The sequence below is a fragment of the Podarcis gaigeae genome, assembly GCF_964106915.1.
Source record: "Podarcis gaigeae genome assembly, chromosome: 2".
Taxonomy (NCBI): domain Eukaryota; kingdom Metazoa; phylum Chordata; class Lepidosauria; order Squamata; family Lacertidae; genus Podarcis; species Podarcis gaigeae.
In genome coordinates, this window is record NC_139679.1 from 100,361,471 (window position 1) to 100,379,842 (window position 18,372).

Here is an 18,372-nt window from a genome sequence, read left to right on the forward strand (position 1 = left end):
CATGCTGTATTGACTTCCTGGTTTTCTCCAAATGAAAAATAAAAGAGATAAATTCATCTCATACTGTAATTACTCATAGGAATACAGGGCATTTAGAATTAGCTCTTTTGTTATTGGCATAATTTTATGTAGAAATTCTGCAGAAAGATATGACAGTCTTTTTCTTCCAAGAATCCTTTTAAGCCATGCCACTATTTCATTCCCATTTTACAGACTAGAACCTGGGTCTGGGAGGCTTAATTTGATGTTTTTTACTGCTTTGCTTTAGGATTGTTATTCCCCCTATGTTATTCTAACTGAGATCAGGACATCTAATTTTAGTAATATATAAGTAGGCAAATGAATAAAGAAGCCCCTCCACTTTTTAATGGGAACAAACAAACATTTCTGTTTCTTTTGGAAACTTGGAGCTTAATGAAGTCATTCAGATCTGTGAGACATATGAATGAAATTGCAACTCTCGGAACATCTGTTATTACTTACACAAGTGTGTCTCACTCTTTGCTCATGTTGTGCATTCTTTTGGGGAGAATTATTGACTCCAGGGCTGATATGCTCCCTTACCTGCCCATTTCCCTCTTTGTCTCACTGACGAGCTCAGACTTGACTTTGTGGTGTGTGCATATGCATTTGAGGAAGGCATTCTTTGTCATCGTAATCTGGATAAATTGCGTTTTTTGGTCACTCTCATTTCTAGGGATGTATTGATTTAGGTTTCAAAGCACCTTGGAGTAATCGGGTGTCTTTTGTTACATATAGAAATTTCTCTGAATTCTGCTAGCCATGGTTTCTGTGTTCTACCTCCACTGTCAGAGGCACTATGGCTTTGTAAACCAGTTGCTGGGGAAAGTGCTGTTGCGCTCCAGTCCTTCTGGTAGTCTTTCCATATGCCTCTGGTTGGCCACTGTGAGAACAGAATGCTGGACTAGAGGGGCCTTGGGCCTGATCCAGCGGGCCATAATAGTGCTGCCTGCTTCCAGCCTGGAGAGGAAACCCAGTCCTTTACATGAAGTATGGATGGGATGGGGTGGGGAGGGAATGACATGTGCAAATCCCCTGCTTTGAACCAGCTTCTGGCATTAATGCTGGTGTAATGGATTTCCATTGTGATGTGATTTAAAACAACAACAGCAGCACCCACTGTTTGGCACCTGGGATGTTATATTTTTTTTTAAATAACGCTAGATATGCACGTTTGTTTCCTGTACTTGATAAGGCAGAAATGCAGGGTGAAGTTGGGAGTTGTAACCAGAAGGCATAATGCAAGATTACGCTGCAGTCTACTTAACATTTCATTCTGGTGGATCAACATTTTGCAAAATAACTTGCTTTTATCAGTTCTGAAGATACCTAATTTCGAAGCTAGTTGCTTATCCCTTAACCTTGCTTTCAATCATCCTTGCTGCTCTCTTTTTTTCTTGCTGCCCTAGTCTACAAGGATTTATTGTTTCATACCAGGGGGAATAAGACTGGCTCAGAATGTCACACTTAACAGAAAATCTGAAGTTATGCTGTCACTGGCCAGACGAAAAGGATGTAGAAGGTGGAGAAAAGGGACTGACTTGAAAGTACACACACGAGAGGTTGCCAGGGGATAGCCACCACTCTTTCCCTGGTGGTATTAAAAGCCTTTCCTTTGGAAATCTAACCTCTAGCTTTTGTTATGGCTGACCAAGTTAGTTGAGGTAGGGGGGGAATTAACCTTGGGTATGAATTCTAGTAGGTGGCACAGGAAGTTGCAGGAGTAGTTCGTGTAGTGGCTTCCAGATGCTGTTGGACTACAACTCCCATCATCTTTCACTATTTGCCATGCTGGCTGGGAGATGGGAGATGGAGTCCAGGATCATCTGGAAGGGAACCACATTGGCTATCCTTTGAGTCAAATGCTTGTATTAAACACTTATCTTTGAGTAAGCAGCACTGGACACAGGGGGATTCACGTCTTAAGTAATTACAGACATAGGATTGCATTGATTCATAGACAGATCTGCATGCACGGTGGTCTTTCAGAGCTAACATTAGCACCCTTCACCTGTGCCCAAGCCTGTTACAGTATAAATTCATTATAGTGTTGAAATTAAGAGTGGCTTAATCTTTGTCTCGGTCATGTCATGATTGTGCAGCTTTTAATATAGATAGATGATAGATAGATAGAGAGCAAAATTCTGGTTGGTGCCAGCATACTAATCTTTTCCTGTATGCCAACTGTCTTTAAGGTAGATGGTGACACTCAGTATCTCCTGCATGCTATGCTCTGACAGTGAAATCATGTAGTTTATACCTTTGTCTTTGGTCTTCATTGTGGTAGAAGTTTGATGGGTGTCTGGCTGACTCCCCCCCTCCCCGCTGGAGATGATGACCTGAAGTTAAATGGACTTATAACCAGGTCAACAATTCTTAAGGAACGCAGATGGGAAATAGCTAATGTTCTAACAAAAATATGCAGCCATCACAAAAATTGGTGTCCTTGATGAAGCACTGGAAAGTTGCCAATGTAACACCAATTTTTTAAAAAAGGTATTTGCAGAGAGCCTGGAAACTGCGAGCCTGTTTTGTCTGATGTCTGTCCTGGGTAAATGATGGAAAGCATTATTAAAACAAGAATTTTGAAGTACATAGAAGAAATGTCATGCCTGGGAAAGAATCCACATGGCTTTTGCAAAGGAAATCTCTGCCTCTCCAACCTTTTGGAGTTCTTCTCCATAGAAGGGGTTATTTGGTAGACGTATTTGTGGACTTGTTGAAAGCTTTTGACAAAGTCCTTCACCAAAGGCTGAATTTTAAGATCTTCCCCGAAGGTCTTGTTCTGGGTTGACCCCATTGTCATACAGGGCAATAGGTAAACAGTCCACAAATACGTCTATCAAGGGCTACCTGCCATGGTAGCTAAATGGAATTTCATTCAGAGGAAGTCAGCCTTTCAATACCAGGTACCAGTGTGAGAGGCAAAGACCTGCTTGAGCCTCCTAAAAGCTTTAGGATGCCCACTTTTGGTAGTAAGTTGCTGGACTAGAAGGACAATTTTATCTGACTCTTAGGAACATAGGAAGTTGCCGTATATGTCGTTATGCTCTTGGCAGCTTCACAGTTGCATGATCACGCTCCCTTGGGTGAGAGACTTGAGCACCTTTTTGGAGAGAGCCGTAAAGACTTTTTAAAATGTTAGGCTTAGCTTTAGGTGGCTGAGTATTGAACCGGTTTCAAATAACGGAGCCTGCTTCTCCACCTGTTATGTAGAAGGACCAATCTGGTGAGCAGAGTGCATTTTCCTCCTGTGTGCACTCACAGGTAAATCCCCATATATAAAACACTGCTAACTAATCTTGCTGTGCAAGCCCTTAATAATTAAAATTGCCACATTTTTGCTGAGTGAAGTGACTGCCAGGTATGCTGATTCGACTGTCTCTTTATTTTTAACAGAAACCTGAGCCACAACAAGTTGACGGAGATTGATCCTTCTGATTTCTCTAACCTGCCAAACCTACGGGAAGTGTAAGTATTTCCTTCAGAAAGGACTTTAATCTTGGCTTCTCCCCCCACCCCCTCCCTGTGCCGCCTTCACTTCGATTCTGGCTGGGATGGCAGCAGCAAAATGTATACTTTCCCGTGACATGCTTTCATTGTATTGCTAGCTTGCATCAGCAGATTAAATCTGAGCCATTGTTTTTCTTTCATACTGTACCTGTATGCTTTTTCTTTTTTAATTAAGCAGTCAATTAGCGGAACACAACATCTCAATTAAACCACAATACATTTATTGGAAATCATTGATGTTTTGTCTGCCTCCTTTTGTCTCTACCCCACTCTGCCTGTGCATTTCATAAGTTGGAATTAGCCAGAGTAGTTCAGGTAACCACACCTGGCTGTGTGGATACACTTTCATCTGGCAAGGCGGAATGGGCTCAGCTGTGACATCTGATGCTAACCTCCCCCCCCCCCCCCAAATCTCTTGGGGAAACAAAGGTGTAGTGTACTGTACTACAGAATTATTAACTCGTTCTCCTCCCACCTTCTGTTTGCTTGTCTGCGAGACAAGGTGGAGATTTTGGGTTTAGTGGCATGGTGGAAAGATTGCCTTGGCACCAGTTTGTGGTAGTGGAAGCCAGGAAAGAAAAGAGAAATGTTAAGCTTGCTTGTAAAAGTTTATTCCCTTACCAGATCGTGGTCCATTTCTCTTACTGTAGCTTATATTCAGGTGGAAGGCTGTGGAAAAGGCATTATGTTTATGTAAGGAAGCGCTGTACAGTGGTACCTTGGGTTAAGAACTTAATTCGTTCTGGAGGCCCGTTCTTAACCTGAAACTGTACTTAACCTGAGATACCACTTTAGCTAATAGGGCCTGCTGTGCCGCTGCTGTGCAATTTCTGTTCTCATCCTGAAGCAAAGTTCTTAACCTGAGGTACTATTTCTGGGTTAGCGGAGTCTGTAACCTGAAGCGTCTGTAACCTGAAGCGTATGTAACCTGAGGTACCACTGTAGCTCGGTGGTAGAGCAATTGCCTTGCATGCAGAAAGTTTCAGGTTCAATCCTTGACAGCCCCAAGTAGGTCTGGGAATGTCATAAAATTGTAGGATTGTAGAGTCGGAAGGGACCCTGACGGTTATCTAGTACAGCTCCCTGCAATGCAGGAATCTCAACTGGAGCATCTAAGACAGATGGCCATCCAAACCTCTGCTTAAAAACCTCCCACCTGAAACTTTGGAGAGGTGCTGCCAAACCACCATAGACACATTGCGCATGACCCAGGGAGGCCACTTAAATTCAGCACCCGCATGTTGAGCTTTTGCTGTCTCCCCCCTGTCATCTTTAGGATCACTTACGCAGGGATGGGGAACCTGCATCCCTGCAGATGTTGATGGGCTACAGCTCCCATCATTCCAGACCACTGGCCTTTCCGGGTGAGGCAGATGGGAGTTGGAAGTCCCAACAGCTTCTGGAGGAGCGCAAGCCAAGTTTTGACAGCCATTGATGTGCAGCATAGGAAGCCATCATGAACATTACAGGACCAGGGTGTGTGTGTGTGTGTGTGTGTCACCTGAATGTGGAGGTAATTGTCTTTGCCATAGTACCACTATATGGCGGTAATATGGGGTTCTAGCGTAAGGAAGCACAGTGTTCTGTTTCATAGATGAGAAAAAAAACATGCTTGTTCATATATATATATACAGAGAGAGAGAGAGATTTGATTTTCTGCTATCAATTTTTAAAAGAAATGAGTAGCAAATTGGGTAAAGCTTCTTTCCCAAACATTTCTCTTTTTACAAAAAAAGAGAGAGAGTAAAAATAAATAAATAAATCTAAGTGCCTTTCAGCGAATCCTCAAGAGAACTGTGCTATTTTTGAGCAGGATCCATTTCAGCATGACATTAGCCTGGCAACTGGGCTGTAAATATTTTATACTGAGTGGCACTCCCACCTCCCCTTCTTTACCGCACAGAGGAGCACGATCAAAGGGGCTAGAGAAGACCGCTTCCAACCAGACGGCTAGTGGTCACCTTTGCTTGCTTGCGAACGTGTGTTTGGGGTTTTTTTTTTGAGGGACATTGGAGACCAGATGCCAAAGCCACTTACCCAACGCACTTTACAGCAAAACGTCTTGTTGGAACAATGTAAAATAACAACCGAGGTCTTGAAACCGTTTGTTTTCGTGGCCCAAGCTCTAGGATATATGGGAGATTGCCAAGTTCTGACAAAACTGCAGACCTGCACCACCAGTCTCCTGTTTGTCAGACGCAACTAAAATCCTCTCCACTTCTGTAGCCTCCATGAATGCAGCCGTTTGTCCCAGTCAGAAGCGCCATATGTGCTGCGGTGCTCACATGGAGCTCCTCCACAAACAAGGTTCCCCATATACAGTGGTACCTTGGGTTACATATGCTTCAGGTTACAGACACTTCAGGTTACAGACTCCACTAACCCAGAAATATTGCTTCAAGTTAAGAACTTTGCATCAGGATGAGAACAGAAATTGTGCTCCAGCGGTGCGGCTGGAGGCCCCATTAGCTAAAGTGGTGCTTCAGGTTAAGAACAGTTTCAGGTTAAGTATGGACCTCCGGAACGAATTAAATACTTAACCTGAGGTACCACTGTATTTTGATTTTGTGTGTGTGCGCATTCCTTAGTACACAGTTGCTCCTTTTCCAGACAAGGACATCTGTAAGGCCAGAGGAGCGGCATCAGGCCGCTGGGCCATCTAGTTAGTCACACTGGTCTTGCAGTGGCCAAGGACATGCTTGTGGAAAGCCCGCAAGCAGAGCCTTAGTGCAGGATCACTCTCTTCCCATTTGTGATTCCTAGTAACCTGTATTAAGAGTCCTACTACCTCTGGCAGCGGAGGTAGAACATTGTTTGTTGTTTAGTCGTTTAGTCGTGTCCGACTCTTTGTGACCCCATGGACCAGAGCACACCAGGCACTACTGTCTTCCACTGCCTCCCACAGTTTGGTCAGACTCATGTTTGTAGCTTCGAGAACACTATCCAACCATCTCATCCTCTGTCGTCCCCTTCTCCTTGTGCCCTCCATCTTTCCCAACATCAGGGTCTTTTCCAGGGAGCCTTCTCTTCTCATGAGGTGGCCAAAGTACTGGAGCCTCAGCTTCAGGATCTGTCCTTCCGGTGAGCACTCAGGGCTGATTTCCTTCAGAATGGATAGGTCTGATCTTCTTGCAGTCCATGGGACTCTCAAGAGTCTCCTCCAGCACCATAATTCAAAAGGATCAATTCTTCAGCGATCAGCCTTCTTTATGGTCCAGCTCTCATTTCCATACATCACTACTGGGAAAACCGTAGAACATAGCCATTGATAACTGCCTCCTCAGTAAAATTGTTTTATCCTCTTTATTTAAAAGCCATCCAAGTCGCTGGCCATTACTGACTCCTGTCGGATTGAATTCCATAGTTTAATTATGTTTCATGCGCAGAATGTATAATGCATACACCTGCAAGGGAGAGCTGGATTGAAGCAACGATGTCTTTAAAACATTATTTGAGCAATTACTGAAAATTAGCTACAGTGGTACCTCAGGTTAAGCACTTAATTCGTTCCGGAGGTCCGTTCTTAACCTGAAACTGTTCTTAACCTGAAGCACCACTTTAGCTAATGGGGCCTCCCGCTGCCGCCGCGCCGCAGAAGCCCGATTTCTGTTCTTATCCTGAAGCAAAGTTCTTAACCTGAAGCAGTATTTCTGGGTTAGTGGAGTGTGTAACCCGAGGTACCACTGTACATGGTTCAGGACACTGTGCACTATTCCCAGGGTTTTCAAACCTATGGTGGTTCTTGGGGCAGTTTCCTTGATGTAGAAGAATTGGTTCGCATTAGTGCAAGCCCATTTTGATATCCCAAACAGGATTTTTGAGTGCTAAGTTTCTGAAGGATCTATTTATTTGTTTATTTCATAAAATTAATGTAGCGCTTTTTAAGCACCAAGCTTCTGAGGGAGTTATTTGTTTCTTTTGTTTATTTTATAAAATTTACACACCGCTTGATTTATAAAAGAACCCTCAAAGCGGTTTACATAAAGATTTAAAAAATCAAGAAAAAAACCACAACTGCACTTTCAACCGTATGATAGTTAAAATACTAAAACAGATTTAAATTGCCTCAACTTTTTAAGCATCTGGACAGGCTTGTCTTAAAGAGATTAGGGGGAAAGAGACTTGAAATTTGTTTACATGAAGCCTTCATTCTCTCTGTCTTCAGACTTATCTCCCTAGAGCTTTTAGGATATCATGAGCCATAAATCCAAACAAACAACTTTTAAGCTATGCGGATCTGAAAACCTAAAGGGTAAATAAATGAGAACCAAATATGTATTTCCTTGTTAGAATTAGAAGCTCTAACACGTTCTGAGGCAGAAAGTCAAAATATTTCCTCTTGATTCCCCCAATGCTGCTCTCCTTAATTGCTGGTCAGAGGGTGAAGGCCAGGAAATTTAGGCAATTTTCAGTCTGCCAGACAAGCAACTGTTATTATGGTAATTAATTGACTAATTCGACACACAAACAAGGGGTTTTTAAACCAAGAACAGAGCATGCTATGTGACCCAGATCAGCTTTCACTCTACTCACTGACAGAATTTAAATCCTATGCTACTGAGACGGATGTTCTCTTCTGTCTGGTAGCGCAGCAATGGAATGACAAGTTGTGAAGCTTCTGTCTTAACAAATTCTGCACACACACACACCTTTAGAAAAGAGTTGCATATTCATCCAGTCATTCCACACACACCCCTTACATAATCCTAGTTTGCCTTTGTTTGAATGCAAATGTTTTCAAATCATTTCCAGAAGTTAATAATAATAATAATAATAATAATAATAATAATAATAATAATAATAATAAAAAATAATTTATTATTTATTATTTATACCCCGCCCATCTGGCTGGGCCTCCCCAGCCACTCTGGGTGGCTTCCATAAAAACCAAAAATACAGTAAAATATCACACGTTAAAAACTTCCCTGAACAGAGCTGCCTTAAAGTTTATTTTCTTAACAGAATTTTTTAAATATATAGCTTATTTCAGCCTTTTACCTAAAGACAAGGAGATACAGCTTTGCACAAACATTTGCTTGTGAATGTGGAGGCCTGTACAAAAAGAATACCTGATTGAGACAAATAGATTCCAATGGCGAATAAGCATATTTCAAACATATTACAGTTGTACCTCGGTTGTCAAACGCCTTGCTACTTGTACTTTTCGGCTCCTGAACGATCGAAACCCGGAAGTGAGTGTTCCGGTTCCCAAACTTTTTTTGGAAGCCAAACATCCAACAGGGACGTTCCACGGCTTCTGATTGGCTGCAGTAGCTTCCTGCAGCCAATCAGAAGCCGCGCTTTGGTTTCCGAACGTTTTGGAAGTTGAACGGACTTCCAGAACACATACTGTCCAACTTCCAAGGTACGACTGTAGTTTGTTTTAGAAAATGGGCTGCAGCACATGTACAAGGGCATGTGCCTTGCATCCAGAAAGTCCCAGGTCATTTCTTCTCCCTGAGATCCCAGAGTGCTGCTGCCAATTGGAGCAAGCTGCCCCCCCCAACCTGGTGTCCTCCAGATGTTCTAGACTCATAACTCCCCTAATCACCAGCCAGCGTATTCAGGGGGCAACGGGACCTATAGTGCAAAATATGTGGTGGGCAACCTTGGCTGTAAGGGAGAACTCTGGTTTGTTTGTTTGTTTATTTTATTACACGTATATTCCACCTTTCACCCAAGGAGTTCCAAGTGGTTTTCATGGTTCTTCTCCTCCTCCATTTCATCCTCACAATTAACCTTGTGAGGTAAGTTGGGCTGAGAGTGAGGGACTGGCCCAAGGCCACCCAGAGAGCTTCATAGCTGAGTGGAGATTACAGTAGAACTCTGGTCTCCCAGGTTCTAGCCCGAAATGCTTAACCACTACACCACAGCGGCTCACCAAACTGGTTGCTTCCCTCTCCTGGGTTCCTAACATCTCACCAGTTATTGCCCTGTATACTTTGAAGCCCACGTCTCTTGCAACTGGAACAATGAGTAACAGCCGAAATGAAGCGTTTAAAAAGTCACGATTGCTTTACATGCCCATTTCCCTTTGAAATAAGCAGGATTTGCGCTAGAATCCTATGCATGTTTACTCAGAAATAAGTACTGCTAGCTCAATGGGGCTTCCTCCCAGGAAAAAATGAGCTTTAGATTGCAACCTTCAAATTGACTGACTTTGGCTCATGTGCAGAGTTAAGCCCTGTGGATTTTTGTTAAGCTTGTGCTTCCACCTCTCCTGTTGAAACCAAGGGGGCTTTTAAAAGGAGGGGCCTGCTTGCGTCATAGTTGAGCACTTTAAACATGAAGACTCTGACTCTCAAGTTGCTCAAGTCAGTGTCTCAAATTGCATGTTAACGGGATACAGGTAGAGCAACACCGACTGTACGCAGCCAGCGTGGGCCCAAGACACTTTGCTTTCTGCGATTAGGCATAACCAACCCTTCCATTCAGACACTAGTTCCAGATTTCATCTGTCTGCCCTCCTCATGGTGTCTCCCAAAGCAGGTTGCTTTCATTCTGCCAAGTGGCAGGGCTGGTTTGGCTCACAACCCTGCTTACGGGATAACACTTGAAGGGGGGCACAAGAACTCCTCCACATGTGGAAAGGCCATGCAGAGAAGATTGCTAGACTGCATTGTTCTCTTATATCTTTTGTCTTCCAACGTGCAGTGGTACCTCTGGTTATGAACTTAATTCATTCCGGAGGTGCGTTCTTAACCTGAAAACGTTCTTAACCTGAGGTACCACTTTAGTTAATAGGGCCTCCTGCTGCCGCCGTGCGATTTCTGTTCTCATCCTGAGGTAAAGTTCTTAACCCAGGGTACTACTTCTGGGTTAGTGGAGTCTGAAACCCGAAATGTTTGTAACCCAAGGTACAGTGGTACCTCGGGTTAAGAACTTAATTCATTCCAGACCTAATGGTCCTGCCGCTGCCACATGATTTCTGTTCTCATCCTGAAGCAAAGTTCTTAACCCGAGGTAATATTTCTGGGTTAGCGGAGTTACATACCTGAAGCGTATGTAACCCGAGGTACCACTATATTTGTAACCCGAGGTTCCACTGTACACCAATAGTTAGTCATACAGCCCCCTTCCCAGCCCCTCTACCCGAATTTTCTGTCAGGTACCACAGAGTTTGTGACTACTACTCAAAAACATTCGTGGCTGTGTGTAACTCCCACTTTGATTAAGTTCATGAATAAGATGCCATATGGGGTTACAGTTCTCCCCTCCTTTAAAAAACAGGAAAGGTTGTATGCATAATACGCCAACAGGAGCTGCGCTCTGAAATCTCCGGGAGCTGAATGTGTCTCGTGATCTGCAGTTTGGCCACCCTTGATGGGGACCTGGCATGTGCTGCCGTTCCATAAATATGTCTTAGCAATAACTGAAGTAGGCATGGAATGTGCAGCTGGGTTTCTGTTACAAGTGTTCTTGGCAGAGACTTGGCTGGAAAGTCGCAAAGATACAGGAAGCACCGAACGAATAGTTTTCTGCAAATAATCAAGCCTTCAAGGTAATGCAGGTTGTTGTTGTTGATGATGATGACAGCCGAAATCGAGCTTCATCCTTACAGCAAAACGACTACCTGAGGCTCGCCAAATGGCCACACCTCATTTCAGAGCTGCTTGTTTTTAAATTCGCCTCAGGGCAGTTACGACCAATAGTGTATAATAGTGTGTGAAAGGTTCTCTGAATCCCTTCATCCAGACTAGAGGGTAAACAACTCCCCTGTGAGGAAATATTAGAGCACTTGGGGCTTTTTTGTTTAGAGAGAAGGTGAGTAAGATGAGATTTGGTAGAGGTGTATAAAATTAGACATGTTGTGCAGAATGTGGAGAGAGAGAAGTTTTCACGTAACTTCAGAACTCGCGGGCATCCTGTGGAGCTGCATGTTAGAAAATTCAGGACATCTAAAAGTACTTCTTCAGATAGCGCATAATTGGCCTTGGTTGCACTGTTTGATAACCATCTCTGGGAGAGATAAAAGACAGTACTTCTTCATGGAGCGTGTGGAATTTGCTCCCACAAGAGGCAGTGATTTCTACCAACTCTGATGACTTTAGAAGAGGATTGGAGGGCAAGGCTGTGCTCTGCCTTCATGGTCAGAAGCAGTAATGTTCCTGGATACCAGTGGAGAGGGCTGCTGTGCTCAGCGCCACCTTTCCGTGCATCTGGTCCACAGGCATCTGGTCGGCCCCTGAAAACACCGGATACTGGACTATAGATAGGCCATGGACCTGATCTGGAAGACTCCCAGCTTGTTATGTAAACTTGCAATGGTTTCTGTGTACTCAAAAACTTGTGTGTTATTTTATGACATCTTGGTTGCCACCTCCACGAGAGGTCTTGGAGGGTGGCAACATGAGAATGGGCCTTTTCAGTGGTGGCTTCCCATTTCTGGAATGCTCTCCCTAGGGAGGCTTGTCGGGCACCTTCGTTGCATATATTTAGGTGCCAGGCAAAAACCTTTCTCTTCAACCAGGCCTTGGGTAGATTAAACATTATATGACCTTTTAAATGTGTATGTGGGAGGAAGGTTATTGGTTTGTTTTGCAATAATAATAATAATAATAATAATAATAATAATAATAAATTTATACATACATACATACATACATACATACATACCCCACCCATCTGGCTGGATTTCCCCAGCCACTCTGGGCAGCTTCCAGCAAAATATTAAAATACAATAATTTATCAAATATTAAAAGCTTCCCTAAACAGGGCTGCCTGTTTTATTACGTATGTTGTGTTTGTATTTTGTATTTTTATGATGAGAACCACCCTGGGATCTTCAGATGAAGGGCAGTATGCAATTTTAATAAATAATAATGATAAATGTGTTGGTCTCATGAGATTTTTTAAATTTGTTTTTCTCACGGGCTGGCATAGGTACCATTTTGCTTTTTTGTTTTAAATTTATTGTTCTTTGTTTCTTCCAGGCATCTGAATAACAATGAACTGACAGCCATTCCATCCCTGGGAGCAGCTTCAGCCCACATAACTTCTCTGTACCTGTAAGTCTCAGTTTAGCATGCCTGTTGATATATTCTTTCTTTCAGGAATCTGTGCAGGGTGTGTGTGTAGAAAGCTGGAGCTTTCTAGGGCACTCTGGATTCAATGTAGGTTTCTCATCCCTATGTTCCTGCCTCTTAAAAATGTTGTCGGACAGGTGTGACCCTCCAGATGTTGCTGAACTTTGACTCCCATCATCCCTGCTTAATGGGTTGGACCAACCCTCATGACCCCTAATCATGGACATGATGGGTAGGGCCAATGGGAGCTGGAGTTAAACAGCATATAGGAGGGCTATCTGTTCCCCATCCCTGATCTAAAGGGAGAGCTCTGACATTTCCCTCATCTGTATGTGACTGAAGAAAGATATGCAGTATCAGCTTTGGACCTCAATAAAACACATTTCCATAGATTCATTGCTGCCGCCACCCTAATCGTATTCCTGCCCTTCATTGTGCACTCCCAGATTTTATTGTACCCGACGTTGCTCAGGAATTCTAAGAAACCCAAAGAACTTGTGCGGTTTTGAAATGGGTGGTTACCATCAGTGAAAGGCTACATCCACCATCTTGAGTCAAAATGGTGTCCTCTTTAGAGAAACATAAATGAAAGCTTGCCTCTTTTTCTCGGGAACCGTCCTGAATAATTTGGGTTACTATATCTTCAGGGTGCCCAAATTCATAGCAAGCAGGACAACAAGCTTCAGAAATATAAAGTTGATGTTTCTTCCATTTGCCCCCTATATTGATTGAAGGTTGCAGTTGAGCCCAGTCATTTTCATACTTGGTCAGTGGCTGTTGTTATTCAGTTCCTCAAAGGAGGCATGCAAGGTTTTGGGAGAGAATATGATATTGGAGTGGAACGTGCAGTATACATGGTGTCCATCGAGCCCAGACTGTACACTCAACATGGTATGGAACTAAGACCTAGACTTGGGCATGTTACCCACTGTTGTGTGTCACATGACTGAGGCATAGGCCTGTTCACATCCACACACCCCTCCCAAGAGATGATCAAGTGTTGTTGCTGTACCACCTGCATTGATTAGGCGCCGCTTTTTCTCATTTTTACTTTGTGATTCCATGGTTCCGCCGTTGGGTTTAACCAGGCTTCCTCCAGATGTTTTGAGGCTACAATTCCCATCATCCCTGACCACTGGTCCTGCAAGCTAGGGATCATGGGAGTTGTAGGCCAAAAAGATCTGGAGGGCCAAGGTTGAGGAAGCCTGGGTTTAACTGTTGTTGTATTGCTTGTGGGCTAGTGCATTTGTTTATAATGCTGAGATATCTCCTGCAAGACAACATGAAATCAATCGGTAGGCATGAAAGTGAACACTGTTATTAAAAGGGGGGGAGAGGAGGCTCTTAATAAGATAGTTGCACAAGGGTGCAGTTTGTCAGCATTCTTGCTTAGCTCCCTCACATCTATCCACTGCTGTCAACTTTAGTCCTAGTTAGACATTTCCAGCTCTGGGCTGTCCTAGCTTAAGGCTTCCTACAGCCTGCGAAATATTGTGCGCTTCTGACTGATGTGAAGTGACCTTGATATATTTGTTTAATCCCCCACAAATTACATGGAGTACATAAGAGAGCAAGACAAATTGGCTGCATTCCTACTTTTCCATTAAGACTGTGCTAAAATATGGAAAGCTGCAGAGTTCCATCTTTCAGGTCAAAATTGGCAGCTGTGATCATGTCTTCCTCCCCCTCCCTCCCCAAATAGTTCATATTTCAAAGAAAACAAAGTCAAATCTAGATACTTAAGGGTCCATTATTTTGAGCGTATTTTGCTGCTCCCCCCATCTCCCGCCCCAATATGCCACCGCTGAAGGGCAAACCAGAGGAAGGCTCAGATGTCTCCGGCTTTATTTCTCCATTTTTTGCAGAGTATAAAGTTTTGCTGTCACCAGAGTTAGTGCTTAAACTACCTTTTATTCTTCAGTGGCAGTGATTTATTATCTACATCAGTGGTTCCCAAACTTCACAAACTACATGGAAATTGCTGAGGGTCTTGGCAGACCACTTGGTGGGTTTACCTCCCTGATGTAGCTGCAGTAATTCTATAGAATTCAAATTGTAATACAGTAAGATGCCACGTAAGGAATAAAAGAAGCAAGGCAAATACAATTTTTAAAAAATCAATGTGAATATTTAATGTGATGGAGGTGTTGTCTTTAACCACAAATCCAGACATGTCGCAGACCACAGATAGTGTACAGACCACAGTTTAGGAACCCCCCCCCAATCTACATTATGGTTTAAATTTGCTGTCCAGGTGCTCATTGGGACTGATTTGGTTCCCAGCCCATGCAAGGCACAACCTGCCAACCCTTTGCTTTTCTGATTAGTACTCAACCATTGCATGTGTTGCTTGCGAGTTTTGAGACTATTTTCCAGACTTGGGTGTGAAATATAAACAAATTAAAGCCCCGCACAATTCCAGCTAAACTCTCACCACCATCACCACTGCCCATACTGCTTCCTCAGATAAAAGATTGGGGTTTGGGGGGGCGGGTTGGCCTGTTGTATTTTCTGGCCTGATTTTGATGATCCTGCAACTTGTCTTGTATATAGCAACTTCTCATGTTCAATTTGCTGCTGAAAGTCAGGTATTGCTACTACAGCCAGGCATCCCACATGCATCTGTGCTGCAATGTTTTGAGACTTAGCATAAAGTTTAATTATTCACTGGGGAGCAGATTTTTATATTTCTCCCTTTCTGCTTTGAAAACATTGCCAAAGCGGTTCATCTCCGACACCAGCAAACAGTTGGGGAGGGTTTTCATGGAACAGAAGAAAACTATTTGTATCTGAGTTAACCAAAGTCAGGCCTGTGAAGACATTTAAATGCTAACAACTGCTAATGCTACACAGTCACTGTTCTACCCCAGGAAACTCAAAGTGTAGGAACCAGATTCTGATAGCCATCTGTACTAATTCTAAAGTTACACAGGCAGGAGCATTTTTCTCATTCTTCTCTCGCAGCAATTTTATTTAACCATAGTCCACAGAAGAGAACATGTGGGAGTTATTTACAGCTGTTTTCAGAGAATGTGTAGCTGTGGAATTCCCTCTGCTACATTTATTGTTCCATCTTCTAGTGTTTTTAACTCCCTAGGTCTTTTATTAAGAGTCCTGGGGGACCCTGCATTTCCAATACTGTTGGCAGTGACGGTGGAACGCTGAGCACCAGAATCTAGCTTCCAGACTCAGAAACCAAAATAAGGCCTAGAGAAGGACTGGGAAACCTTTCACTGCACCCTGGATGTGGGATAGATGTGGGATACCACATTTCCCTGGTTGAAAGCTGGCGGAGTCTGCATTGCAGGAGGGGCTGGAGTCAGACACACACAGTCACATGATCTTAATACACACATACACACACTTCACGTGCACAGGTGCTCACACATGGGGACTTGTACACAATTATGCATGCTCACACATTCTCCTCGCTGGTGCAACTAAGGCTTTTTGCTTGGTTTTTTTAAAACCTCTTTTCAGAACCCATAGGAGGGGTCTTTCCGAAGTCTAAATGCTGTGTGTATATTTGAAAGGGACGGGATTTAGCCTGGGGGGAGGAACCCCTTCTATTGGCACCAGTAGGTCCTTTCCCCAAACCTAAATGTGGGGTGGTGGTGGTGGTTTTTGGCGTTGTTGTGCAGCAGTTGTGAAGCAAAACGTCAGTCTTTCTTCCCCCAGTTGTATTACCCCATGATATCAAGCCTTGGCCAATTGGCTTAAAAATCACCCTATTGACTTCAATAGCATTTTTGGAAGCCTAATTGAAGTGCTAGGAGGAAAAGCTGCAGGTTGGTCTGGATGGGGAGTATCTTGCCTGTGGGAGCTCAGTTACCTATACGTGGCCTAGAGCCTTGTAAAATTAAGAACGGCCCAGAGATGCTCAGACTGTGATCCGACAAGTTAAATGAAACTGTTTTGAATCTTTTGTGTGCTATCAGATGTAAAGATGATGCAAAGTAGTCAATCTGCTGTTCCCCAGCACACACATACATACACTCCTGGGAGGCCTAAAAAATGGTGTAAGAGCCATTTGTTACAAGGGTACTCTCATCTGAAGAAAATTATTGGGAGCAGAGGAATAGGAGTTGCTGCTGTATGGTACCTGCGGCAAGGGGTAGAATCTGTTAGGGTGCTTGCAGGATGGAAAAGGGAGGGGGCTGCTGAAGAGAACGCAATGCCCTTCCCTACATAACTCTGCATCCAAAGTTTCTCCACGCTTTTACCAATCTTTCCCCTTCTGCTTTTGTGGTTACGGCAACAGCTTTGATATTATTATGGGTGACCTGAGAGGATGTTTCTTCAACTTCGCTGTCGCTGTCTTTTCCTTTATCTGTTCCCCGTTGTTCTCTTTTGTCTTCTTCCTGCCATTGTTAAATCAAGGTATCTATTGCCGCGTTTCCTCCATGTTGTAAATTGGGGAGAAATAATAAGCTGATTGTTGTTGTTGCTTAGTCGTGTCCGACTCTTCGTGACCCCATGAACCAGAGCACGCCAGGCACTCCTGTCTTCCACTGCCTCCCAGAGTTTGGTCAGACTCATGTTTGTAGCTTCGAGAACACTGTCCAACCATCTCGCCCTCTGTTGTCCCCTTCTTCTTGTGCCCTCAATCTTTCCCAACATCAGGGTCTTTTCCAGGGAGTCTTCTCTTCTCACGAGGTGGCCAAAGTATTGGAGCCTCAGCTTCACGATCTGTCCTTCCAGTGAGCACTCAGGGCTGATTTCCTTCAGAATGGATAGGTTTGATCTTCTTGCAGTCCATGGGACTCTCAAGAGTCTCCACCAGCTGATAGTTACTTTCAAAAGTTGCAGACTCTCAATTCCTTGATATGGCTTAAGTTTCCATGATGATGATGATGATAACAATGACAATAGTAGTGATGTTTTTTATTGTATGTCTCTGGAGTTGAATGCTAGCTGCCTGTCCATTTTTCCCAGTTGGGAGGAAAACGAAGGTGAGAACTTGCAATTTTCATTGAATTACTGCTAGTTTCCACCCTACCACACCCAAGTCCCCAAAAACCATGTGACAGAAGATTATTATTTTTTAACACAACCCACAATCTTTGGGAAAGACTCTTACCTATCTTATTGTTTCACCTATTGGGAGGCTGACCGATGTTTCGCACGGCAGATGTGTTTGCTATGCATATATGTAATGGTCAACACTCTGAAGACCTGCTTCCCACTAGGTAGGAGCCACATACTGGGGAGCCGTAGCCAATGGTGACTTCTTCGCCCTTCCCCACATCTCCTTTTCACCCTCAACAGCAGTCGCCAGAGAAACATGGATAAGTTTAACATTGGTGTTCATTGCTTTTGTAGTAGGGTTGGAATGGAGAATCTAGCTAGACATCTTTTTTTTACTGCAGTCATCAAACACAAAGGCATTTTATGACCCAATACACCCAACAGCTTGCCAGTTGTAATCCTACATTCTTGAGCTCCTCCAGCATTATGATCCTGCTAAGAGAAAGCACTGGATAGGAAGAAGTCACAAGCAGAGTTAAGAGCGTTTCCAAGTTTGTTTTGTTTTTGACCAAAGGAGTGGAAAACAGGATTAGCTAATTTGTAAAGAACACAGCGGTGCTCTGCAAAGTGTTCAGTACCAGAGTGAGATCAATAGGGCTGCACAGCTGCCAAACAGAGCATAGCTCTCTCTTGTAAAACATTAGTCATCTTTGCAGACTTGTTAGTGTAGAGGTCAGGCATAGGCAACCTTCGGCCCTCCAGATGTTTTGGACTACAATTCCCATCATCCCTGACCACTGGTTCTGTTAGCTAGGGATCATGGGTGTTGTAGGCCAAAACATGT

General features: G+C 43.6%; 1 protein-coding gene and 1 long non-coding RNA gene across 2 annotated transcripts in view; one reads left to right on the forward strand and one right to left on the reverse strand.

Annotated features, from left to right (window-relative positions):
- The window catches only part of LOC310838267, a 466,315-nt gene that overhangs the window by 158,871 nt on the left and 289,072 nt on the right, over window positions 1-18,372 (reverse strand). The gene's annotated exons all lie outside the window — the stretch shown is intronic.
- Window positions 1-18,372, forward strand: part of LRIG1 (leucine rich repeats and immunoglobulin like domains 1) — a 140,240-nt gene that overhangs the window by 59,910 nt on the left and 61,958 nt on the right. The window contains exons 2-3 of the mRNA XM_083723329.1: window positions 3,421-3,492; window positions 12,468-12,542. Of these exons, the coding sequence (XP_083579455.1) occupies window positions 3,421-3,492; window positions 12,468-12,542 (147 nt within the window). The remainder of the gene's footprint in view (window positions 1-3,420; window positions 3,493-12,467; window positions 12,543-18,372) is intronic.